Here is a 27995-nt window from a genome sequence, read left to right on the forward strand (position 1 = left end):
GCACTTCACCCCCCTAAGTGCCACCTCAGTTATAGCTCTCCACGGATACACTGTTCCAACCGGGGCAGGATGTCGACGTGTTTGCTCTCCCTCCATCCTGCTTAGTTCCAAGAGGAACAGGACGACAGAACACCAGTTGCCATCAAGCGCCATTCCTGTTGCATCCAGGCACCTGGCCAAGAGCACAGAGTAACAGAAAAAAGGAGATTCCTCGTTGCGCCACTAGAGGTCATCAGTCCCTCAGGTGAGCGAGGTTCCTCTTCACCTAGGACATCCTTACAGGCTGGGGAAGATTTTCATGCATGCGCAGTCTCCCCACCGGTGATGGACTGTGGTAGCTTGGGAACGGTAGGCATCAGCCTGGTATCCTATTATGTGTTTGTGCATTTTTGGCTTTTGGCAACTCGGCACCATTACTAGAGGATTGTGCTGCGTCCTTTATTAGAGCCAGGGAACATGAAGTATGTGTTACATTTACATTTAAGTCATTTAGCAGACGCTCTTATCCAGAGCGACTTACAAATTGGTGCATTCACCTTATGTGTTCACGCTACTTCTCAGTTCCTGAAGAAGGTGAAGGGGCAGGTCCTGTCGGACTAGGCCCCGGATAGCTATCTGGTGTCTTAAGCCAACAGTGCTATTGTATCTCTCGCCTAATCCTTGTACCCTGAGTTGGTTTCCTTCATAGGAAAACAATCATTAAGTAGCACATCACCACATGGCCATAGCGAACCGTCTTCGGGGCTCGCCACACTTCAGAGTGGATGTTTTTCCCACTCTCGGCTGTTACCCTGCATGGGCATAGCGTCAGGGGAATCAGAGGGGAGGCGTTATCACCTAGTGTGGAGCACACCTTTAGCCTTCTAGGATCAGCTAGGCTCGTATAATCTCCTAGCTAACTAGTTCTCCATCCACTTGGTTAACTGTCCTGTAATGTCATTTCCATTCTACACATCATTATACTACACATCATTAAACTTCTGCTACCATTTCTGCCAATCCGTCTACGCATACAGTTTGACGAATACGTTTGATAAATCCAAGGTATTCACCACACCGAACGCACTGCAACTGCCTCTGCAACGCAATGCTGCAAGGCAAAAGCAGCGTTTCATTGGAAATGAATGTAATTCTGGTGTATCAAAATGCCAAGACGCTGTCTGTGTTTTCGAAGCGTCAACATAGGCCCATTTTATCCTTTGAATGAGTGGAGGTTAATATAATCGTGATGATTTCGGAGCTCTTCCACCAGAAGTATGGCTGCAACATGGGAATGGTTTAACCTGTTTTGGAGACTGGTTTTTGTTCGGGAATTTCGGATGACTGACGTGCCCAAAGTAAACTACCTGTTACTCAGGCCCAGAAGCTAGGATATGCATATACTTGGTAGCATTGGATAGAAAACTCTCTGAAGTTTCCAAAACTGTTAAAATGTCACATGTCTGTGAGTATAACATAACTGATATGGCAGGCGAAAACCAGAGGAAAATCCATCCAGAATGTTGTTATTTTGAGGTCACAGGCCATTTCAGTGCTAGCCTATGGGAAATACAAATAGATAGGACCCAGTTTGCAGTTCCTATGGCTTCCACTAGAAAGGGAAGTGATTATTGCACAAGCGAGCCCATAGGTTAATCAGCAAGCATGGTGGAATTGGAGTTTTTTGACCAAGTAGGTGTTACCCCAGAAATGAGTGACCTCACTCATATTATCATAGAACCAGGTTTACTTAACCTTGCGTTTTTCTCTTTTTAACAGGTCAAATGATAAAAATGCACAAATTAAACTTCGTTTTTTTCCGACTAGAGCAAGAAAGAGAAATAGCCTACAGTGAAGTGTGCTGATTTGGGATGTTTATTTTATTTGGCTGAACATAACTATCTCCTCTCATCCAACACAGCATCTCTTCTACATCTTCCATTTTAAAAGATACATATGAATATAGTATGTATTCCAAAATCAAGTTAATCATTAATCCTTATGTTTTAACATTTGCAAAATCTTCAAATAATTTGATAATTTGATTTTAGGTTTGTAATGTGCGTGAAGCGTACAATGTAACACTCATTATGTGAAAGTACGTAAACCACTGGAGAAAATAAATAAATATTTATAGCAAATTAAAAACTTGCATAGTATGTGCCACACACAAAGTCCAAAGCTACCCAGTATTTCAAGAAATCTGACACCTAAGCTGAAGCTGCAAAGCTACATTAAAACAATGAACAACACACCTAGCTCTTCATTGGGTTTCGCTTCAGTCCCTGGCCCCTGCCTCTAGTATCTAACATGACTTATAAAGCAAAGCAGGTTCAGAATTAAAACCTGAGTTTCTGCATCAGCTGAGACTGCAACAACCAGATGCTAACAACACTTCCTACCTTAATATGGCGGTCTATTTAAGCTGACCAGGTTCTGCTCACACATCCCCTGCCGCCGCTTAATGCACCTGCTAGTATGCATTTGTTTTTCTTGCTACACACCACCACCAAAACCTCCACCACCCCAACCTCCACCTGTTTGGTTCTGTTTTCCTTCCTGCAGGTGGATTAATATAGCACACCTGTAGTTATTATATGTTGACGCTTTGCTCTGACAGTGAGCTACCCTGAAGGAGCAGAGCCTATTGCCAAGACCTATTGTACTGTTCATATTCTCTAATAAATGGTTAAACGAATACCTAGTGTTTCCTTTCTGAACTGTATTTATGCCTGGAGAGGGAGTCCTTCAGAGGGAGATACTGAGAGAGCTTCTCAGACTGGCTGGCTCCAGGGTTTAGGTTCACAGGCCAAACAGATGTGTCTTTATATCCTCCTGTCCGTCCTCGTTATGGCAGCTAATTCTAATGAGCCCCCTAGTCCAGACCACCACTTGAAGGGCAACAGGACACTCACTCTCCCACAGGGGCTTCATAGCTTCTGTAGGATCAAAAGGAGATGTTTGATTGTCAGATGCCAGGTTGTTCCAGTAACTGGCAGGGATTTTCTATATTATTAGTGATTATTCTTGATTAGATCATTCTTACCTGCTGCCCTAGAGCTTGCATAGAGTTAAACTCGATTTGTCCCCTCTTGATTCTGACCCAGTCAGGCTCATCTGGGATCATAAAGGCTAGAATCATCTTGACCAGGATCAGGACATGCTGACAAACACATTTTAGTAATTTAGCAGACGCTCTTATCCAGAGCAACTTAAAGGAGCAATTAGGGTTACGTGCCTTGCTCAAGGGCACATCGGCAGATTTTTCACCTAGTCCGCTCGGGGATTCAGACCAGCAACCTGTCGGTTACTGGCCCAATGTTCTTAACCACTAGGCTACCTGCTACCCTCACCTATGTTGGTTGGGCAGATGATGACACTGTAACATTCTGTAAATAAGACAATTGTTATGAACCATATACTGTACTGTTTTGAACAAGATACTGTACCTCCACCAGGAAGGCTCCCCAAACCTAACTCCCCTCCCTCATACTGTACCTCCACCAGGATGGCGACGAGTATGATGTTCTTTCCGCTGATCCCTCCCTCCAGACAGAACTCCTGGACGCGCGGGGACAGCAGCAGCAGCCAGCAGTTAGACATGACTGAGACAAAGCTCAGAACCTCAAACGCTGTCTGAAACATACACAGGCATACAATAATATGGTTACAGGTACATACAAGGACAGGAGCAAATACATGAAAATGTACACAGGGACATAGATGGGCACTGATTAGGAAATAACATTAACCACTACACGTTGCTCACATTTATTTATTTACTAGATTTAGCTTCATAACACATTTCTGTCTGCATTAAAAATGCCCTCTCTGTTTGTTCAAATTCTCACATCGCCCAAAACCCTCCTGACCTGCCACACCCCCATATTGGACACTGGGGCAGAGAATGGCTTGCGGAACAGTTTGCAGATCTTGTAGGCATCCCCTCGGATCTCTGTGATGTTGTTGAGGAGCAGGAGGACGGCGGTGAGCGGGTACACACAGGAGAACAGACTCAAATACCCAAACTGCAGCAGCAATTCAATGTACTCCGCAAACAGGCCCTGAAACGTAGCAACAGACGCAATAACACCAAAACAAATATACACCAAACATACAGTACATATGCAAATACACCCAACCCTGATTCTACCCCTTAAGGCACAGATGCAAGGAAACCAAGGCAGACGAGCACAATGAAGAGAAATAGAAGAAGAAAAAAAACATTTTACATGGACTTACTGGAAAAGGAGGAAGGCTTCTCTGGGCTCTGAGTTTGTCCACCTCTAGGTCGTCCTCCTGCTCTTTCTTATGGGGAGCACTGAGGAATCGGTCGACTATAAATGGCACCACCACCTCTGTACACTGGTTCATCAGCTGGTTCCCAATTAGCATAGAAGCAAGTCTCTGTGCAAAAATCGATAGTAAACAAACATAAATAGTTACATACTGTATACACACTCTCTCTGGGATCAATTACTACACACAGTGCACAGAGAGAACGTGATCTGTTCTGTTGTAGAGCTCAAGAAAACAATCTATTTGAGATCCATCTACCCTTTAAAATGAGGTATTTCCACATTGTATAACTTTTCCTCCGGCCATAGACAAACAGTGCTGCCCAGCTGAAATCTCTTACCTTGCGTAGCAGTGGTAGGTCCTGTTTGTAAAAGGCAATGTGGAAGAGCACAGCAAAGTTGTTGAAGAAAGTAAACTGAAAATGAGAAAGGGAGATGTTGGCTTCAATTAATATCTCTGGAGGCATGACTACAGATCCTGTATCTGATTTGCCTCCCACATCTGCTTATAAAAAAACAGCTGATACTATCTGCACAGTACTCTTATCTGTATCACAATACATTTAGCTCTGCACCATTTCTTACATTTGTCATTTACCAGAAGCTCCTATCCAGAGCAATTTACAGGCTAAATGCCTTGCTCAAGGGCACAACAACAGATGTAGCACTTAGTCGTCTCCTGGATTCAATCCAGCTACCTTTCATTTACTGGCGCTTTTAACAGCTATGCTACCTTTCTCCTGGGAGGAGGAGGAAGATAGACTGATAGATGGGGAAGGAAGACTGACTGACCAGGAGGACTTTGGTGGTATGATGGTTCTGGAAAGAGGACTCCTCTCGGTGGTTTTCTATGTGGGGAAATCAGACAGATTTTCAGTGGACTTATAGTTATCACACACAAACTGTGACACTTTGCATCCAATTGCATTCTCTATTATTCTATGAATCTGCTCTTTGGTGAACTTAGCTCTGTGTTCCCAAACATTCTAACCCCTACTGCAATTATTCATCAACCTCACACATATTCTCTCTCCCTCTTTTATAACCCCTTCTATCATCTCTTCCCTATCTAACCCATCTCCCTCCCCATTGCCCAGTGCCCTCTCTCACCCCACTCGGTGAGTTGCATGGCCACAGAGTGGTACACATTCCCCAGCATGTTGGTGTAGACAATGTGGGCCATGGAGGGCAGGTAGAGCAGAGCTCCAGAGAACAGGGAGCCGCTGTCCTGATGGAAGCCCTGTACCAGGGCCTCTCCGTGGTAGAAGCCTGTCATCCCCAGCACCACCAGTCCCAGGAACAGCCCCACTAGGGGCAACGACACCAGTCCTACACGCAGCTGCCTCTGCCACTCCGGGAACAGGGGCTCCAGACGACCTGTTTCAGGGTTGAGCCCCAGGGTACCGTGGAAGCCAGGGCGGGGCCCGGCAAAGCGCTCAGCCAGGTTCAGTGTGCCCCAGCGGTGGGAGAGGGAGGAGCTCCGGCGCTTCCACAATTCGATGAACAGCGTGGACCACAGCATGCTGAATACAGCCTGTACCATGTGACCACTGACCGAGGGGCCATCGTCGTCCTCCTCCATCACCCCCTCCACGGCCTGCTCCTTCACCACCCCACCACCTCCAGGCAGCAGAAAGGTCAGGACCAGGCCCAGGAAGGCAGGAGGAACCAGGGCCCAGGTGTAGAAGTCTAGAAAGCTGAAGTAAAACGCCACGGTGCTTCCAAAATATGATTGTATTGCATCTGCACAGGAAGAGAGCAATCATTAGCAGGACAAAGGAGCAAATGTGTGTGTGTGTTAGAGCTGGGAGATAAATTCACACATTTTTTGCGATAATAATAAATCAGCAATAAATTACAATAAAAAAACATCCGGGAGGGGCTAGGCAATATGGGTAAAAAGTCATATCGCGAATGTAACTATTTTGCCCAATAACAACAATATACAACAATAATAAAAAAATGTCAATGGACAGTTACTTTACATTAGTGGTATGGCACTAGACAATTTGTCAGTGCCAAGTAAAACAACTGAGATGGTAGCCTATGATTAAAACAGTAAGCTATTTCATCTAACACATCCAGGAAATGCATGATTTGAGATTTTGATGTGCAACCTGTCAAAATTCTTCAGAGAATTTGACAACAGCTTTGCATATTGGCCTCATGGCTGCATTCTTCAGCACCTGAGGAAGTGGGAACTCAAAACACTTAGCTAGATTGCTAACTCTAAATATGAGCCATGTAGGCTCAGTAAATGTAGTCTAATGTCCTACAAAAACCTTTCACCGCTATGCCTAAGCTACAGTTCCACTTGTAAAGTGGTGCCATGAACTCAATATTAAGAGGTGAGAAATACATGATCTACTCACAGAAAGCTGTGACTCTCCTTTCTGTAACTAGAACAACACGAGTTGCTTTGAAAACTGTATTTTTCTCACAATACCATTTTGAGCAAAGGTCATATGCTTGTGCTTCTCAGAATGCATCTCTACCTCCTCACAGTGGGGATTTGATTTGATTTGGATCTCTTTAAGTCCCCATTTGGACTAATCTTCCAAGAGTCCTTAAACATTAAAATACAATTTATAATACGAACACATTTTCACATATAACACACTATTACAAACATACATAATATACTAACAATGACCCAATAAATACTCAATCTAAAAAATATTGATTCTTCATCTACTATAGTCCCACAACATTTCTATGTATTTAAATGGTTTTAAAATAATGTTTAAATTTATATATTGAAAGGTTTCTGGTTTGCTCAGTTAATTAATTCCATTTCTTTATTGCTCTAAATCTACATTGTCTTTTGCCTATTTCTCTTTTCTGTCTGGATAACGCATAGATGGTGGACAATCTATTCCTAGTATTTACGGAATGTCTGTCTCTTACCAACTGAATACCGTTATGAATAGAACTTGGCTGTTTTAAATGATGTATATTATGAAATAAAATAAGCATGTTTTTTCCAATTATCTTGTCGATTGATGACCTCACAGTGGGGGGATGGGAATGAGAGTCAGCAGCCAACAGCAAAACAGGGACAGGCAGATACTTTCAAAGCAAGAATAAACATAATGCATAGACTATTGCTGTTGACCAAATAATGGTATTAGCACCATCTACAGGAACGTTGTGTAGCAAAATCACCGACATAGTAGGAAGGCAGTGTCTGTGTCTGTAATTTTTGGTTTATCATCCCAGCTCTAGTGTGTGGGTGAATACAGTATAACTATTTTGTGTTTGCTTTACTGTATGTTGTTGTTTACCGAGAGGCTGTCCCCATATCTGCTTCTTATAGTACCAACTTCTGCCGAGGTCATTCAGTCTCTGCTGGTTATGTAGAGGGAAGATGTCCTTTATTACTCCTGCCCTCACCAGCTTCTGACCTACAGCACAGAGACAGGACGGATGGGCTACTAACATTATTACACATACAGGAGGTAACATAGCCAGAAGCTTGGCAGCATACGTAAGGGACAGTGCAGATCACAGAGCAGTGACAGAGGACCGGAGAGAGCACTGAAATAATCAGCCAGAGGTGGTGCTCTGCTCTGCTGCAGAACAGCTTAGCTAAGCAAGATCATGACACAGAGGACAGAACATGCTGAGGTAAACCGAATAGCACACATGCGCACAAACAATACTACTCATATTACAGAGCAAGTGATAAAGCTTCATATGATACCAACTTTTGCTTTGTAGCACCTACTTTGCAGCACATTGTGGAGTCTTAATGGAGGCCTGGGTAAGGCCAAATGTCACAAATATTCCAACTTCAATTAATAATTTCTCAATTATGCATGAAGATACAAATGTCAAGTACATGTCAACAATCCTTCCTATTGAAGGACCTTTATATGGATAATATTTAGTAAAAATACCCAAAATCAGTTGTTTTTTGATCTAGTTTCATGAGGAATCACCCAACATCCCCATTTTATAGTATATCACTCTATTCACATACCTAAACACACACACGCACATGTAAAGACTCACAGATGTTCTCCCAGGCCTCCAGGACCCCTGGAGCCTCTGGGACTCCAGGGATTCTTTGCTTCTTCTGGGCCTGTAGAGAGTCCAGCTCATTCTTGACTATGTACTGACGCTCCGCTAGCGTCAGGAACTCCTGCATGTCATCTGGTAACACAGAGAACAGGCGTCAATCAAGATTGTCGTGTGTGTATATATATATAATAATATATACACACACACACAGTTCTGGAAAAAATTGAGACCACTGCAAAATTATTATTTTACTATTTATAGGTATGTGTTTGGGTACAATTAACATTTTTGTTTTATTCTATAAACTACTGACAACATTTCTCCCAAATTCCAGATAAAAATACTGTCATTTAGAGCTAGTATTTGCATAAAATGACAACGTCAAAATAACAAAAAAGATGCAGTGTTGTCAGACCTCGAATAATGCAAAGAAAATAAGTTCATATTCATTTTTACACAATACTAATGTTTTAACTTAAGTTCAGAAATCAATATTTGGTGGAAAAACCCTGATTTTCAATCACAGCTTTCATGCGTCTTGGCATGCTCTCCGCCAGTCTTTCATATTGATGTTGGGTGACTTTATGCTACTCCTGGCACAAAAATTCAAGCAGCTCGACTTTGTTTGATGGCTTGTGACCATCCATCATCCTATTGATCACATTCCAGAGGTTTTCAATGGGGTTCAGGTCTGGAGATTGGGCTGGCCATGACAGGGTCTTGATCTGGTGGTCCTCCATCCACACCTTGATTGACCTGGCTGTGTGGCATGGAGCATTGTCCTGCTGGAAAAACCAATCCTCAGAGTTGGGGAACATTGTCAGAGCAGAAGGAAGCAAGTTTTCTTCCAGGAAAACCTTGTACGTGGCTTTTTTCATGCATGGGTGCGAAACCTGGAGAGGCCTACAAGCCACAGTGTCTCGCACCCACTGCAAAGAAAAAGCCATATCTCAGACTGGCCAATAAAAAGAAAAGATTAAGATGGCAAAAGAACACACACTGGACAGAGGCACTCTGCCTAGAAGGCCAGCATCCCGGAGTCGCCTCTTCACTGTTGACGTTGAGACTGGTGTTTTGCGGGTACTCTTCAATGAAGCTGCCAGTTGAGGTCTTGTGAGGCGTCTGTTTCTCAAACTAGACACTCTACTGTACTTGTCCTCTCGCTCAGTTGTGCACCGGGGCCTCCCACTCCTCTTTCTATTCTGGTTAGAGTCAGTTTGCGCTGTTCTGTGAAGGGAGTAGTACACAGCGTTGTACGAGATCTTCAGTTTCTTGGCAATTCCTCGCATGGAATAGCCGTTTTTTCTCAGAACAAGAAGAGACTGACGAGTTTCAGAAGAAAGGTCTTTGTTTCTGGCCATTTTGAGCTTGTAATCGAACCCACAAATGCTGATGCTCCAGATACTCAACTAGTCTAAAGAAGGCCAGTTTTATTGCTTCTTTAATCAGAACAACCATTTTCAGCTGTGCTAACATAATTGCAAAAGGGTTTTCTAATGATCAATTAGCCTTTTAAAATTATAAACTTGGATTAGCTAACACAACGTGCCATTGGAACACAGGAGTGATGGTTGCTGATAATGGGCTACAAAAATCAGCTGTCTCAGCTACAATAGTATATTTACAACATTAACAATGTCTACACTGTATTTCTGATCAATTTGATGTTATTTTAAGGGACAATAAATCAGGACATTACTAAGTGACCACAAAATTTTGAACTGGTGTGTGTGTGTGTTTATATGTATATATGTGTGTGTATATACAGTTGAAGTCGGAAGTTTACATACACCTTAGCCAAATACATTTAAACTCAGTTTTTCACAATACCTGACATTTAATCCCAGTAAACATTCCCTGTCTTAGGTCAGTTAGGATCACCACTCTATTTTAAGAATGTGAAATGTCAGAATAATAGTAGTTATTTATTTCAGCTTTTATTTCTTTCATCACATTCCCAGTGGGTCAGAAGTTTACATACACTCAGTTAGTATTTGGTAGCATTGCCTTTAAATTGTTTAACTTGGGTCAAATGTTTCAGGCAGCCTTCCATAAGCTTCCCACAATAAGTTGGGTGAATTTTGGTCCATTCCTCCTGACACAGCTGGTGTAACTGAGTCAGGCCTCCTTGCTCGCACAAGTTTTTTCAGTTCTGCCTACAAATTTTCTATAGGATTGAGGTCAGGGCTTTGTTGTCCTTAAGCCATTTTGCCACAACTTTGGAAGTATGCTTGGGGTCATTGTCCATTTGGAAGACACATTTGCGACCAAGCTTTAACTTCCTGACTTATATTGAAGCAACATCTCAAGCATTATGTAGACATATCTACATAATTTCCCCTCCTCATGATGCCATCTATTTTGTGAAGTGCACCAGTCCCTCCTGCAGCAAAGCACTCCCACAACATGATGCTGCGTGCTTCACAGTTAGGATGGTGTTCTTCGGCTTGCAAGCCTCCCCCTTTTTCCTCCAAACATAACAATGGACATTATGGCAAAAACAGTTATTTTTGTTTCATCAGACCAGAGGACATTTCTCCAAAAAGTATGATCTTTGTCCCCATGTGCAGTTGCAAACCGTAGTCTGTCTTTTTTTATGGCAGTTTTGGAGCAGTGGCCTCTTCCTTGCTGAGTGGCCTTTCAGGTTATGTCGATAAAGGACTCATTTTACTGTGGATATAGATACTTTTGTACCTGTTTTCCTCCAGCATCTTCACAAGGTCCTTTGCTGCTGTTCTGGGATTGATTTGCTCTTTTCGCACCAAAGTACGTTCATCTCTAGGAGACAGAACGTGTCTCCTTCCTGAGCGGTATGACGGCTGTGTGGTCCAATGGTGTTTATACTTGTGTACTATTGTTTGTACAGATGAACGTGGTACCTTCAGGCGTTTGGAAATTGCTCCCAAGGATGAACCAAACTTGTGGAGGTCTTGGTTGATTTCTTTTGATTTTCCCATGATGTCAAGCAAAGAGGCACTGAGTTTGAAGGTAGGCCTTGAAATACATCCACAGGTACACCTCCAATTGATTCAAATTATGTCAATTAGCCTATTAGCCTATCAGAAGCTTCTAAAGCCATGACAAAATTTTATGGACTTTTCCAAGCTGTTTAAAGACACAGTCAACTTAGTGTATGTAAACTTCTGACCCACTGGAATTGTGATACAGTGAATTATAAGTGAAATAATCTGTCTGTAAACAATTGTTGGAAAAATTACATTGTCATGCACAAAGTAGATGTCCTAACCGACTTGGCAAAACTATAGTTTGTTAACAAGAAATGTGTGAAGTGGTTGAAAACGAGTTTTAATGACTCCAACCTAAGTGTATGTAAACTTCTGACTTCAACACTATATATATATATATATATATAGTGTTGAAGTATATATATATAGTGTTGAAGTATATATATATATATGGACATGTTGTAGAACAATAGTGAACACATCAAAACTATGAAATAACACATATGGAATCATGTAGTAACCACAAAAAGTGTTAAACAAATCAAAATATATTTTAGATTTGAGATTCTTCAAAGTAGCCACCCTTTGCCTTCATGACAGCTTTAAACACCCTTGGCATTCTCTCAACCAGCTTCATGAGGTTGTCACCTGGAAGGTTCTACAGCTGCACCAGCGAGAGCATCCTGACTGGTTGCATCACTGCCTGGTACGGCAATTGCTCGGCCTCCGACCACAAAGGCACTACAGAGGGTAGTGTGTACGGCCCAGTATATCACAGGGGCTAAGCTGCCTGCCATCCAGGACCTCTACACTAGGCAGGGTCAGAGGAAGGCCCTAAAAATTGTCAAAGACTCCAGCCACCCTAGTCATAGATTTTTCTCTCTGCTACCGCAAGGCAAGCGGTACCGGAGCGCCAAGTCTAGGACCAAAAGGCTTCTCAACAGCTTTTACCCCCAAGCCATAAGACTCCTGAACAGGGAATCAAATGGCTACCCGGACTATTTGCATTGTGTCTCCCCCCCCCCCCAACCCCATTTTTACGCTGCTGCTACTCTGTTTATCATCTATGCATAGTCACTAACTATACTTTCATGTACATATTACCTCAATTAGCCCGACTAACCGGTGCCCCCGCACATTGGCTACCCGGACTATCTGCATTGTGTCCCGCCAACCCCTCTTTTACGCTGCTGCTACTCTGTTTATCATATATGCATAGTCACTTTAACTATACCTACATGTACATATTGCCTCAATTAGCCCGACTAACCGGTGCCTGTATATAGCCTCGCTACTGTTCTTTTCAGTCTTTTTACTGTGGTTTTTATTTCTTTACTTGTCTATTGTTCACCTAATACCTATTTTTTACTTAAAAATTGCACTGTTGGTTAGGGCCTGTAAGTAAGCATTTCACTGTAAGGTCTACTACACCTGTTGTATTCGGCGCACGTGACATATAAACTTTGATTTGAATGCATTTCAATTAACAGGTGTGCCTTGTTAAAAGTTAATTTGTGGAATTTCTTTCCTCAATGTGTTTGAGCCAATCAGCTGTGTTGTGACAAGGTAGGGGTGGTATACAGAAGATCAACCTATTTGGTAAAAGACCAAGTCCATATTATGGCAAGAACAGCTCAAATACGCAAAGAGAAACAACAGTCCATTATTACTTTACGACATGAAGGTCAGTCAATACGGAAAAGTTCAAGAACTTTGTAAGTTTCTTCAAGTGCAGTCGGAAAAACCATCAAGCGCTATGATGAAACCGGCTCTCATGAGGACCGCCACAGGAAAGGAAGACCCAGAGTTACCTCTGCTGTTCATTAGAGTTACCAGCCTCCTTCAAGTAACACACACATCTCAACATCAACAGTTCAGAGGAGACTGTGTGAATCAGGCCTTCATGGTCGAATTGCTGCAAAGAAACCACTATGTACTAAAGTCACCTATAAGAAGAAGAGACTTGCTTTGGCCAAGAAACACGAGCAATGGACATTAGACCGGTGGAAATCTGTCCTTTGTTCTGATGAGTCCAAATTTGAAATTTTTAGTTCCAACCGCCATGTCTTTGTGAGACGCAGAATAGGTGAACGGATGATCTCTACATGTGTGGTTCCCACCATGAAGCATGGAGGAGGTGTGATGGTGTGGGGGTGCTTTGCTGGTGACACTGTGATTTATTTAGAATTCAAGGCACACATATCCAGCATGGCTACCACAGCATTCTGCAGCAATACACCATCTGGTTTGCGCTTAGTGGGACTATCATTTGTTTTTTAAAGGGAAAATGTCCCAACACACCTCCAGACTGTATAAGGACTATTTGACCAAGAAGGAGAGTGATGGAGAGCTGCATCAGGTGACCTGGTCTCCACAATCACCCGATCTCAACCCAATTTAGATGGTTTGGGATGAGTTGGACTGCAGAGTGAAGGAAAAGCAGCCAACAATTGCTCAGCATACGTGGCAACTCCTTCAAGACTGTTGGAAAAGCATTCCAGGTGAAGCTGGTTGTGAGAATGCCAAGAGTGTGCAAAGCTGTCATCAAGGCAAAGGGTGGCTAGTTTGAAGAATGTGAAATATATATTTGCTACAGTTATAATTGTATTTCTTTAACACTTTTTTGGTTACTACACGTGTTATTTCATAGTTGTGATGTCTTCACTAATATTCTACAATGGAGAAAATAGTAAAAATAAAGAAAAACCTTGAATGAGTAGGTGTGTCCAAACTTTTGACTGGTACTAATGTATGTATGTATGTGTATATATATATATATTTTTATATATTTATATTTAATATGTAATTTGGGCTATATTACCACACTCTTACAACAGTGAATGTGTGTCTCTATTCCTACAGAATGTGTATTGGGTACTGAAGATCTACACAACAAGTTCAATGACTTGTTATTAACTGCTGATACTGTTAATCTCCCTCTACTTTCCCCCACCATTACCAACGTTCTTACCAACGTTGCTGAAGTTGTCTCTGTCGTGGTAGGAGAAAGCAACCATGTCTTCATTGTGGTATTTCTTACACAGACCCAGGTCCTCTGTGGCTTTGAGGAATGTGCAGCGAGGAGCAGACACCATGATCACATCCCCACACTCATCCTCTCCAGGGTGGGCCAGCAATGCTGCTCCTAGTCCAGGGAGGAGGAGAGGGTCAACTTCAATACTTCTGCCTCTACTGCAGTAATCTTAGAGGATGTATATGCTTTTGTTTCAGCCCAGTACTTAATGACACAGCTAATTTAGCTAATAAACTGAGATAGCCCCACAGTTGTATTGTGCAACACTTTGAGTCAAAAGTCTTTGTCAGGCTTAACCCACATGCATAAAGCATTCACTGGATGAGGGTACACTACTTTTAAACTCTTGATTCAATAAGCTAATCATCAAGCGCAGGGGAATCAATTGAATCAGATGTGTTAATAGCACTCAGCAGGACCAAAACAAGCGACACAGACTGAAGAACAGTCAGACCTCTGCTGATAACCCGACATGACCTCTCACCTCCGTGTCTCTTTGAAGCTTCAATCAGGGAGATGAGCCACCTCTTGGTGACAGGCTGGACATTGTCTGACAGCTGGATGAGGACCAGGGGCTCCACCTGCTTAGACACACAGCAGGGACAGCTGACCTGCGTCCATGAGTCCTGGGACAGGACCTTGGTCTGTGTCTGGACAGAGCCATTATCACCCAGCGACGTCATCACGTCCCTGTGGAGAAGCAGTGTGAGGAGGACAAGGAGTTTTGTACAGCACTTCGAGATATTAGCTGATGTACGAAGGGCTATATAAAATAAACTTGATTTGATTTGATTTGCGTGTATCTGTTATATGCTCCATTTAGTCTAATCCACACATTTACAAGGGTTGTTCCACCTCAAAAAGGCACAAGAAAGAGGATTTTGACACCCACCATCTCTGATGGTTTCTGTAGTTAGAAACAGATAAGAGAAGCATTCCTGCAACATGATTTGGATTAAATATAATTTGATCTGAGAAATTAAACTAATAGATTGCACCTCAATTGGCCATTTTAATTTATAGTATTTATATAATATTCAATAAATATAATACCCAACATCCAATTTGGACCAAACTTCTTCCTACCAATGAATATTTAGATATAGGTTTGCCAGTGGATATCTGTAATGGTAGACTCAGTAATTCCAGTTTAGTCTTCTGATGTGATCAATTATTCCTTCAGATTTAATCATACTTAATTATCCATTGTCTCCTGGCCACAGAACAATTAGCAAAAAATATTTGATATCGCTACTAATGTCACACATTACATTCATCCTAGGTAATGTACTATCAACTGGCATGCTAAATTAGGCAGCTGTATATGTGAGGGGGAAAACAAATATATATTATCTATAAAGATTCTAAAAAGGCTATTAGGTAGCTAGCTAGCTTAAACACAATAGGATTATGATCAGGATGTCTGGTCTGGTCTCTGTTTCACTGTATCTTAACTAAGCCTGTTGGATGAGCTAGCTAGCTAGCTAGCTAGGTTGAAACTGCTGGGGTAGAGCTAACTCCCACCATCAGCCTAGTTTATCAATGTAGCTAGCTAATGATTTTAGATAGGAAAAACTATATTTGCTAGTTATATATTTTTAAAGACTTGCTACTGACTATTGAACACTTTTTGCCAAACGAGTTATCTAGTTCCCCTGAATGTTTATTGATGGTAACTGGAAAAAGTAGTGAAGAGGCTGTTGTTTTGGTATACTTTAGCTGATATAGAATAGGCTTGTACATGGACACATTAGTGTTTCATTAACTAAGTTGGACTGAATAGGCACATTTTTATTCATGTTTTTGTCATTGTAATTCAGGTGAAGGGAGTAAGATCACTAGAAAGGAGCATGCTGACAGACCAGGAAGAAAGCTGTTGTTGCACAGCAAAGGTATTACAGTCAATGCTTATGAACTTAATATGATGTGTGAATTACTCATTTATATCGTTGGCACTTATGAAAGGTTTGGATTATTCAGCAACATGAGCAGTAAATGCTAACACGGCTTTGGTGATGAAAGGTGATGTCACGGAGGTGACTGTATCTATTAGAAGCTGACCCCAAACATTGCATTATATGCCCAGAACCTAATTCACCTGGTATCGGTTTCACCCAGACAAATATATGGTGCGTATCTCTTTAGCCCATTCTTCTTCAAGGTCTATTGGCAGACTACACTCATAAGGTGTATTGCCGCCACCTACTGTACAGGATTTTAAAAATCCCCCCAAAACAAAATATGTTGTCGATTAACAAAAACACTAACCAAATTCACGCTACTACTGTGTGTGTGGGGTGGGGTGGGGTGGGGGGGGGTGGGGGGGGGGCACCACCACCACCACCACCACCTCTTTGTTCAGTACTTCCTGTAACATTTCGCCTGTAAAGTCCTGGAGATCCAGAAATCCATTTGCCGCCTTCACAATGATGTCTAGCTTCTTAGATTTTTTATTAGTTTGACTAGTGCAATTTATCACTTTCGCTATAAACACAACAAAGTCCACCTTCGCTGTTAGTGTGTCGGGATCCTTCTCCTGCATGGCAGACTGTGGGACATCCACTACTATCTCTACTCACTCCTTTAGCTATTTTCACTGCCTCACATAGGAGACCTGCTGGAAAGCTTTGATCCTAGCTACTGCGACCTCCTTCCTCCTTACAGGGCACTCCGGGAACGTGATCACAATTACAGCAACATGCTTCATCTGACTCTTTAACTACTAAGTTACATATTTATTCCTTCGACAAACACTTGCCAGATGTCCAAACGTTTTACAACTGTAACACTGCTGCGGCTTCTGTGCATATGGTCTCACTGCATATCTCACATACCCAAATCGGGAGAACCACTGCATCAAACGACAGTAAAACCGATAGACTTTGCTTCTTTCCATCTATCATTTGATTTAAGTGTTGTCTACCACTCCTGGCATGTTATCCCTAAAACACACAGCCTCTAAGTCCAACGAGACACAAGAGATGACACCTTTTTAACCGGCACCCTACTCTGAAAATCATAGCTTTCCACTACATACAGTGGGGAGAACAAGTATTTGATACACTGCCGATTTTGCAGGTTTTCCTACTTACAAAGCATGTAGAGGTCTGTAAGCAGGTTTTCCTACTTACAAAGCATGTAGAGGTCTGTAATAAAAACAAGTAATTAATTAAGTAATTAATTTGCATTTTATTGCAGTCTATGGCTGTCATACAGTACATGCTTTTAGTGTTTGTTGTCCTAGGCTACCTGGCTAAAAAGCTTGCTCGCTAGCCTAACTTCCTTTCATTGGCAACAATGAGCCAGCTTGTTAACGTTAGCCTACTACAGTCGTGGCCAAAAGTTTTGAGAATGACACAAATATTACTTTTCACAAAGTCTGCTGCCTCAGTTTGTATGATGGCAATTTGCATATACTCCAGAATGTTATGAAGAGCAATCAGATGAATTGCAATTAATTGCAAAGTCCCCCTTTGCCATGAAAATGAACTGAATCACAAAAAAAACATTTCCACTGCATTTCAGCCCTGCCACAAAAGGACCAGCTGACATCATGTCAGTGATTCTCTTGTTAACACAGGTGTGAGTGTTGACGAGGACAAGGCTGGAGATCACTCTGTCATGTTGATTGAGTTCGAATAACAGACTGGAAGCTTCAAAAGGAGGGTGGTGCTTGGAATCATTGTTCTTCCTCTGTCAACCATGGTTACCTGCAAGGAAACACGTGCCGTCATCATTGCTTTGCACAAAAAAAGGGCTTCACAGGCAAGGATATTGCTGCCAGTAAGATTGCACCTAAATCAATCATTTATCGGATCATCAAGAACTTCAAGGAGAGCGGTTCAATTGTTGTGAAGAAGGCTTCAGGGCGCCCAAGAAAGTCCAGCAAGCGCCAGGACCGTCTCCTAAAGTTGATTCAGCCGCGGGATCGTGGCACCACCAGTACAGAGCTTGCTCAGGAATGGCAGCAGGCAGGTGTGAGAGCATCTGCACGCACAGTGAGGCAAAGACTTTTGGAGGATGACCTGGTGTCAAGAAGGGCAGCAAAGAAGCCACTTCTCTCCAGGAAAAACATCAGGGACAGACTGATATTCTGCAAAAGGTACAGGGATTGGACTGCTGAGGACTGGGGTAAAGTCATTTTCTCTGAATCCCCTTTCCGATTGTTTGGGGCATTTGGAAAAAAGCTTGTCCGGAGAAGACAAGGTGAGCGCTACCATCAGTCCTGTGTCATGCCAACAGTAAAGCTTCCTATGACCATTCATGTGTGGGGTTGCTTTTCAGCCAAGGAAGTGGGCTCACTCACAATTTTGCCTAAGAACACAGCCATGAATAAAGAATGGTACCAACACATCCTCCGAGAGCAACTTTTCCCAACCATCCAGGAACAGTTTGGTGACGAACAACGCCTTTTCCAGCATGATGGAGCACCTTGCCATAAGGCAAAGGTGATAACTAAGTGGCTCGGGGAACAAAACATCAATATTTTAGGTACATGGCCAGGAAACTCCCCAGACCTTAATCCCATTGAGAACTTGTGGTCAATCCTCAAGAGGCGGGTGGACAAACAAAAACCCACAAATTCTGATAAACTCCAAGCATTGATTATGTAAGAATGGGCTGCCATCAGTCAGGATGTGGCCCAGAAGTTAATTGACAGCATGCCAGGGCAGATTGCAGAGGTCTTGAAAAAGAAGTGTCAACACTGCAAATATTGACTCTTTGCATCAACTTCATGTAATTGTCAATAAAAGCCTTTGACACTTATGAAATGCTTGTAATTATACTTCAGTATTCCATAGTAACATCTGACAAAAATATCTAAAGACACTGAAGTGGAAATTTATTTGTGTCATTCTCAAAACCTTTGGCCACGACTGTACATCTAGCTACACATTGAACTTCCATTCTCTCAGGCCAGGGGCACAATGTATGAATTTATGGTTGGCTCAGAATCGCCATTATAATCATTGGCCGGTACGACGAATTAAGTAAAATCACAAATCCAAATCCCTATCTCCATCCATGGCTAATTTAGGAAAGGGACAATTTTAGCCACCGGAGGACAACGACACAAGATGCAGCAATTCAAAAATGTTTTCTGTCAAATATGTTTTTTAATGTGATTGTGAAGCCAAATCCAAACTGGCCTCCCTTTTTTCTTTATTTATTTTTCGGTAAAATAGGACCATTTAAAGTTGAGCTCACTCAGTTTAGCTCAACGCTGATTGGCTATTATTTTATGCTTATCTTATCAAGGGAGGCCAAATGCTCGCTAGCTTCCCTTGCATAGGGGCCGAGATTGGTGTGCAAGAACTTGACAGGCCTGCACAGAGTCCTGACCTCAACCCCATCGAACACCTTTGGGATGAATTGGAACGCCCACTGCGAACCAGGCTTAATCGCCCAACATCAGTGCCCGACCTCAATAATGCTCTGTGGCTGAATGAAGCAAGTCCTGCAGCAATGTTCCAACATCTAGTGGAAAGCCTTCCCAGAAGAGTGGAGGCTGTTAAAACAACAAAGGGGGAACCAACTCCATATTAATGCCCATGATTTTTGGAATGAGATGTTTGATTAGCAGGTGTCCGCATACACTACATTACCAAAAGTATGTCGAAATGAAAGGTTAACATACAAATGTGTGCATAACATGGTGTTTTATGTAGGCTACACTTCCAATGATGTAGCCTCATAGGCCTATGCTTATTATCTTGTCAATGTAGGTCACGGATTGTGTGGAGAAGGATTGCACGTCCTTTCGGGATCAAGGGCTGCCCCCAAAACCGTGTCATGGACCTTGCCAGGGAGGCAAAGCCCCGTCTGAGACAGCTAATTTAACGTTACATTATTATAACCTAACAGGTCTAGCCACTAGCCTCTGTCTAAGGTGAACTACTGGTAGCCTAAGTTAGCTTAATAACTTAAATAAATAGCCTATAACGGAGACGATGCCCCTGTTTTGGGATAACCTATGCATCCTTCATTCCTCCCATCCTTGAAGATTGATAGATGGATGTTTTATTTCACTTTTGTATATTATCTACTTCACTTGCTTTGGCAATGTTAACACATGTTTCCATGCCAATATAGCCCCTTGAATTTAATTAAAATGGAATAGTGAAAGGAGATATTATGCTAGGCTACCAACCAAGTTATGTCAGATAAGTGATTATTTATTTATTTATTTATAGCCTATAAAGTTATCATAATTGATCTAATAGGCTGATATTTAGATCAATGATTATTTCGAGAAAGGGAGAATGCATCCATGAATATATTCAAACAGTGCCTCAGATTAGCTGGTTGGTGCATGCAAGAGTCGTCCTTGAGTTACACCTCCTCCCACAGACACTTGCGTATAACCCGTGCTTCGTTGTTCATTCCCCCCGAAGCCGTTGGATAGCCCTATCCCTTACATCCACTTGCCCACTGTAACGTGCTCACAACGCACCATTGCCTTCAGAGTGTATGCCTATAATCTGAAATGGACAGTTATTAGATTGATGCGCGCAAAAAAAATAAGATTGATGCGCGTGAATGCGCAGTGACACATGTTTGAACGAGTGTATTAGTTCACTAGATTGATAGCCGTTTGTTTTGCCCCAGTTTTTTACCACCCACACACACCTGCATACACACACAACCTGCCGTCTCTACCTATGTATGTAACCACGGTTCCTCCTGAAAATAATCTGTGGCACAACCTTTTCCAGGTCCTAATACTTATAATAATATGGTTATTATATGCTAAAAGAGCAAGGATTTCATTCTTACTAAAGCCAACTCTAAAGTACACAGTAGTTTCATCAGGTCATCTAACACACAGCAACACGGAGTCAGGGAGACACTTATCCAAATCTCTACATTAATCTTGAAACATAACTGAGACTTTATTCTCAAAATGTCGAGTTTATTCTCGAAGTATTGTCACTTTATTCTCGAAATGTCGTTGCTTTATTCACAATTTAATATCTACTTTATTCTCGAAATATTGCCACTTTTTGAAGTACTATTATGCAAAAAATTATAATCCAAGTATCACCACCTATCGCTGTTTATTTTTTTCTCTTCACTTGGCCCTAAAATTCTTCTGTAGCATAGACATTTAAAATTGCTAAACAAAAGTAAAAAATATATTGTAGTAAATAGATTTGGAAAATTATTTGTAACCATAATTTAGCATCTGTAGTTTCACTTCACAAAATCAAAGTTGGTTATAAATATACAGTGCCTATAGAATGTCTACACCCCCTTTGGATTTCTTCACATTTTATTGTTTCAAAGTGGGATTCAAATGGATTTCATTGTAAATTTCTGTCAATGATTTACATAAAATACTCTGTCAAAGTGTTGGTACACATGCATGTTTTGGAATATTTTTATTCTGTATATTTCTTTTCTCTCTGTCATTTAGGTCATTATTGTGGAGTAACCACAATGTTGTTGATCAAGCCTTGGTTTTCTCCCATCACAGCCATTGAACTCTGTAACTGTTTTAAATCACCAATGGCTTGGTGACATCCCTCAGCAGTTTCCTTCCTGTCCTGCAGGTCAGTTCAGAAGGACGACTGCATCTTTGATATGTGTGAGTGCTTAAATACATCAGCCACAGTATAATGTTTAACTTGACCATGCTTAAAGATGCATTCAATGTCTGAATTTATTATTTTTACCTATATACCAATCACTGCACTGGCTTTCGAAAAGCTCCCTGGTCTTAGTAGTTGAATCTGTGCTTGAAATTCAACACTCGACTGAGGGACCTTAAAGATGTTGTATGCATGGGGGACAGAGGAAGGGTTAGTCCTTCAAAAAATCATGTCAACCTCTATTATTTCACACAGAGTCCAAATAACGAACTATGTGATTTGTTAAGCCACATTTTATTTCAGAAATAATTTAGGCTTACCTAAACAAAGGGGTTGAATACATATGCAAAGCCCAGACTTTCTATAGGCACTGTAAGTCTATTCACACAGTCATTGTTTGAATTTCAATATCACAAACAGTTTGTTTTAGGCAGTGGTGGCCCGCCCATTAGTTGCCCCACTTGTGATTGTAAAAAAAAATGAGTGACTACTGCCCCTCCCCCCCACACACAAACAAAAAATGTCACAGCTATTTTCACAGTAGTTTGCTCCCATTTCAATTTCGGTCTAACTCGGAAATAAACTCAGCAAAAAAGAAACATTCCTTTTTCAGGACCCTGTCTTTCAAAGATATTTCGTAAAAATACAAATAACTTCACAGATCTTCATTGGTTTAAACACTGTTTCCCATGCTTGTTCAATGAACCATAAACAATTCATGAACATGCACCTGTGGAACAGTCGTTAAGACACGAACAGCTTACAGACGGTAGGCAATTAAGGTCACAGTTCTGAAAACTTAGGATACTAAAGAGGCCTTTCTACTGACTCTGAAAAACACCAAAAGAAAGATGCCCAGGGTCCCTGCTCATCTGCGTGAACGTGCCTTAGGGATGCTGCAAGGAGGCATGAGGACTGCAGATGTGGCCAGGGAAATAAATTGCTATGTCCGTACTGTGAGACGCCTAAGACAGTGCTACAGGGAGACAGGACGGACAGCTGATTGTCCTCGCAGTGGGAGACCACGTGTAACAACACCTGCACAGGATCGGTACATCCGAACATGACACCTGTGGGACAGGTACAGGATGGCAACAACTGCCCGAGTTACATCAGGAATGCACAATCCCTCCATCAGTGCTCAGGCTGTCCACAATAGGCTGAGAGAGGCTGAGAGAGGCTGGACTGAGGGCTTGTAGGCCTGTTGTAAGGCAGGTCCTCACCAGACATCACCAGCAACAACGCGTCACCTTTGGGCACAAACCCACCGTTGCTGGACCAGACAGGACTGGCAAAAAGTGCTCTTCACTGACGAGTCACGGTTTTGTCTCACCAGGGGTGATGGTCAGATTCACATTTATCGTTGAAGGAATGAGCGTTACACCGAGGCCTGTACTCTGGAGCGGGATCGATTTTGGAGGTGGAGGGTCCGTCATGGTCTGGGGCGGTGTGTCACAGCATCATTGGAATGAGCTTGTTGTCATTGCAGGCAATCTCAACGCTGTGCGTTACAGGGAAGACATCCTCCTCCCTCATGTGGTACCCTTCCTGCAGGCTCATCCTGACATGACCCTGCAGCATGACAAAGCCACCAGCCATACTGCTCGTTCTGTGCGTGATTTCCTGCAAGACAGGAATGTCAGTGTTCTGCCATGGCCAACGAAGAGCCCGGATCTCAATCCCATTGAGCACATCTGGGACTTGTTGGATCGGAGGTTGAGGGCTAGGGCCATTACCCCCAGAAATGTCCGGGAACTTGCAGGTGCCTTGGTGGAAGAGTGGGGTAACATCTCACAGCGAGAACTGGCAAATCTGGTGCAGTCCATGAGGAGGAGATGCACTGCAGTAGTTAATGCAGCTGGTGGCCACACCAAATACTGAATGTTACTTTTGATTTTGAACCCCCCTTTGTTTAGGGACACATTATTCCATTTCTGTTAGTCACATGTCTGTGGAACTTGTTCAGTTTATGTCTCAGTTGTTGAATCTTGTTATGGTCATACAAATATTTACACATGTTAGGTTTGCTGAAAATAAATACAATTGTCAGTGAGAGGACATTTCTTTTTTTTGCTGAGTTTATGAAGTTATTTCAGAACGAAAGTTAACTGGCTAGCGCATCATGCTTTGTGACATTATGTTAGATCATGTATTTTCACTTATTGCATAAGCATGCTTGTTGCGTTCTCCCTAGTGCACTTATTCATTCATGAGCTGCCTGCTCGTTCTGAATGGTATTGTAACGACCCTGGGTTTATAATGGAGGAAATCGACTCTGCCGCACGAGCATGCTTTTGCGGCACTGTCGATAGCGCGCCAGACTTCGGGCTAGAAGGTCGAGGGTTCGAGACCTGCTCCCTGCCTGTTTCATTACAGTATAATCTAATCTGTTCAAAACAGTGGCAGCATGTGCAGGAGTGGTCATGTTGTTATTTTTTTTACATGTTAGTGAAATAGGTGTATTTATGCTGTTGTTCAAATGCACAGATCGCTTTATATATCTTCTCCAAGAAACTACTGGTAGTTTGAAAACTTGGCATCATATTTCTGTCTTTGTTGACAACTCCAACCACCACCACAATGACCCTCCCCCTCCTCACCGCCCGGGTATTCAGCAGCTGCAGCCACTTTTATGAGGAGGTAATTTGCTTCCGCCTGCCTTTCCTCCACCAGTTGGCTGCCATCTGACAATGGCCCATAGAAACAACATCTAAACTATATCAACTAATTTCCTACAAAGACATATAATAACAGATGTAGCCTAAAGACGAGCTTAAATTGACACTAGTTTGATGGGTGACACTATTATCAATTGTCTTGTTGCCTCTGCCGAGTCCCCAACAACTGGAAAGCGATTTTGCGCTTTTGGATGTTAAGGCGACACTCCATCTTAACTCCTCCTCTACATTTACTGGATTGGTTAAACAGTGCACAAAATAACCTCGTTGTTGTCAAGACCAGTATGTAGAGGATCTAGTTTCAGCCATTTCTGTTACGCTAGGTTAATTGCCTAGTGAAAGAGGAGACTGCAGTGTGGGTAATTGACAAAGAAGGGAGCGAGTTTACCAAAAATAAACTTTTAGAAATCATCCTTGGTGCAGGTAAGGCGTTTTTATTTCATAACCTATCGGAAAGTGCGGGTTCAACGGTTTCTAAAACACATACATTTGCCAAACAACTTCAAATTAAGGCATGGCCTCTATTTCAAAATATCACTTTTGTAGAATATTACAGCCGCTACTCAATGGGTTCTACATTTGAGCACTTGCGGCAGCATAACCATAGGCTACTAAGCACAGACTACTAACATAATACAACTTAAAGTGATTCTGTTCTTTTGAAATAAAATTGACATATTTTTAAAATGTTTATAAAGACCTGTCTTATCAAAATAATGTTGAACTTCTTTGTAGGTGTATAACACTTGAATTGTGGTGTTATTTGTTTTTACATATAGTGAGTATACCAGACATCAGGAACACTTTCCTAATATTGAGTTGCACCCCCCCTTCTTTTGCTTTCAGAACAGCCTCAATTCGTACAAGACATGGACTCTCTGTCACGCCCTGGCCTTAGTATTCTTTGTTTTATTTATTATTTTAGTTAGGTCAGGGTGTGACATGGGTATTTATGTGGGTTTTGTAGTGTCCAGGGTGATTGTAAGGTTTAGGGGGTTTATTTAGAGTAGTTGTATTTTATGTTTAGTATAGTTGTCTAGCTGTGTCTATGTTGGGTATAGTTGTCTAGGAAAGTCTATGGTTGCCTGAAGGGGTTCCCAATTAGAGACAGCTGGTTTCTGTTGTCTCTGATTGGGAGCCATATTTAGGGTAGCCATAGGCTTTAGTTTGTTGTGGGGAATTGTCTATGTCTGAACGTTTGTAGCCTGTGTCGTGTTGCACTACGTTTATTAGCTTCCCACGGTCGTGTTAGTGTTTTGGCTAGTTTGTAAGTGTTTTGTTTCGTTTTGCCTTCTTCTATAATAAAAGAAGATGGCTTATTTTCCACATGCTGCGTCTTGGTCCGTCTCTCCTCCACACGATCGTGACACTCTCCCGTGTTGACTCCAATGCTTCCCACAGTTGTGTCAAGTTGGCTGGATGTCCTTTGGGTGGTGGATCCTTCTTGATACACACAGGAAACTGTTGAGCGTGAAAAACCCAGCAGTGTTGCAATTCTTGACACAAACCGGTGCACCTGGCACCTACTACCATACACCGTTCAAAGGCACTTGTCTGAAGGCTTAAAAATCCTTAGCTTTCACTTGGATTCACCTGGTCAGTCTGTCATGGAAAGAGCAGGTGTTCTTAATGTTTTGTATCCTCAGTGTACAATATAAAACAAACTTTACCTCAGTACCTACCTGCTCTAAAAAGTTGGGTAAACAATACTTTCCTGTGGATATTTTGTCTCAAGTTTCAAGCAGCTGAAGGACAAATTGCACAGACAACCGGTAGAGTAAGTTTACATTTAAACTTGTTTTCAACATTCTGGCTTGTAAGAAACATTTACACATTTGCAGACATTAGTTTCAGGCTGAATATACCAATTTTGTATTATAGCCTGGTTAATCAGACTAGCAATATTTGAACAGACCAGCAACTTCCTCTTAGCTCTTCCTCTGTATACAGAGATGCAACATGTAACATCAAGGCCAAGGAAAATGAAAGAGAAGGGAGTGGGTAGGGAAAGAATAAGAGTGAATGAGGGGCTGTACAGTACCTGACAATGTGTTGAGGTTTAGGTCAATAGGCGTATGCGGATGTCTGGCCCACACCCCCTCCGATGTTATGTTTTAACACAAACTAATATACACACAATGTGGTCCTGAAATCAAGGTGGGGCCTGTTCAGGGGTCCTGAACACTGCCACAAACACACACACACTACGGATATGTCCTTGCAGATGGGTGAGTCGGAGTTTCAGGACAGGAATGCAGTGAAACTTCTACCTCCCTTCAGGGTGTGGAGCTCCCTGACTGGCACCTCCCAGCTCTGCCTCTGTCTGTCTGCAGCTCTGGGTCCTACTGTCCGACAGAGTAGAGGACTGTATTCCCACAGGAATCTCGCAGTAGTCAGACACACAACATTGGGATGACTTTTTAAAAACCTGCAGATTAAAAAGACTGCAGATTATTTGGAAACACAATTACAAACAATTTTGGATTGACCAGATATTTTCAAATACATGCAACTTAGAAGTTTTATATCACAAAATGTTGATTTTAAATATTTTGGACATCAGAGCAATCTTATTAGATTTAGAAAAGGATATTCAAATGATAGGTAAACTATACAAAACCTTGCGGAGCCTATCCAACTGACAATCTCTTAGGAAAAAATATAAACTATTGGAACCAAGACTCAAAAAGAACAGATTGGCAAAAGATGGAGGGAATGTTTGAACATAACTAATTAAATGACAGTATAAACTAATGTATAGAAAGACACAATTCACAAATTCTACAGCACAACGACAGAGTCATGTTTTAAGTGTAAAACTAACAATGACTCAATCCTTGCCTTCTGGGAATATTGTAAAGTCCAAAAGTTTTATGTGCGACGTTAGAAAGTTGGCTGTCAGAAGTATTACAATGTAAATTTACTTTTTAATCCGTCTGTCTGCATGTTTTAAGACATGGCATATGAGGGTGCAGTGAGATACCCGATTGGTTGGACGATACTTTTCTCGTCAATCATCTTGGGAAAAAAGTATACTTAAACTGGAAATGAACCAATCCTACGTCATTAACACAACGGAATGGTCAAATGCTTTATCTAAATGTTGAAAGTGCATTGGCGACGGAGAGAAACAAAATGGTGCAGTTTGAGGCCATGTGGCGGAAAGTGATTGGGGAGCTCGAGAGAGGGGTTTGTATGTGTACATTTTGTTAAAAAAAAAAATAATAATTTGGAAATGGTGGTTTTTTGTTTTGTATGTGTTAGCCTATGTAATGCAGACTATTAAACGCACAATTCACACACTATCATCATTCACTGCTTGAAGTTCAGTAGCCTACCGCTCCTCTCCTAGTCGGGCATGCGAGATCCGAGATCAAGCGTGCATAAGCCCATGTGTGGTATCATTTAGAGGCATTATGCAAGAA

The 27995-nt window shown here is 42.0% G+C and overlaps 1 protein-coding gene across 1 annotated transcript; it reads right to left on the reverse strand.

The window, feature by feature from the left end:
- Positions 1 to 1836: 1836 nt before the first annotated feature.
- LOC139530108 (anoctamin-10-like) lies at positions 1837 to 26857 on the reverse strand. The gene is made up of 13 exons (XM_071326209.1): positions 26612 to 26857; positions 14785 to 14990; positions 14238 to 14411; positions 8292 to 8432; positions 7562 to 7681; positions 5388 to 6020; positions 5070 to 5125; positions 4619 to 4693; positions 4222 to 4386; positions 3852 to 4043; positions 3478 to 3615; positions 3026 to 3142; positions 1837 to 2918 (listed from the first exon to the last, which is right to left on the reverse strand). The coding sequence occupies exons 2-13, from the start codon at positions 14981 to 14983 to the stop codon at positions 2910 to 2912; spliced, it is 2019 nt and encodes a 672-aa protein (XP_071182310.1). The 5' UTR covers positions 14984 to 14990; positions 26612 to 26857; the 3' UTR covers positions 1837 to 2909.
- Between the last annotated feature and the right edge of the window lie 1138 nt (positions 26858 to 27995).

The sequence above is a fragment of the Salvelinus alpinus genome, chromosome 9 (assembly GCF_045679555.1).
Source record: "Salvelinus alpinus chromosome 9, SLU_Salpinus.1, whole genome shotgun sequence".
Taxonomy (NCBI): Eukaryota; Metazoa; Chordata; class Actinopteri; order Salmoniformes; family Salmonidae; genus Salvelinus; species Salvelinus alpinus.

What these genes read in the sequence shown, in the direction of transcription:
- LOC139530108 (XM_071326209.1), bottom strand. Translation starts at nt 14,983, where the DNA reads ATGACGTCGCTGGGTGATAATGGCTCTGTCCAGACACAGACCAAGGTC. An exon ending in AGACAACTTCAGCAACGTTG is followed by an intron (nt 8,433 to 14,237) that starts GTAAGAACGTTG and finishes CTGTGTTACCAG; the next exon opens with ATGACATGCAGGAGTTCCTG. An exon ending in GAAGCCTTCCTCCTTTTCCA is followed by an intron (nt 4,044 to 4,221) that starts GTAAGTCCATGT and finishes GCTACGTTTCAG; the next exon opens with GGCCTGTTTGCGGAGTACAT.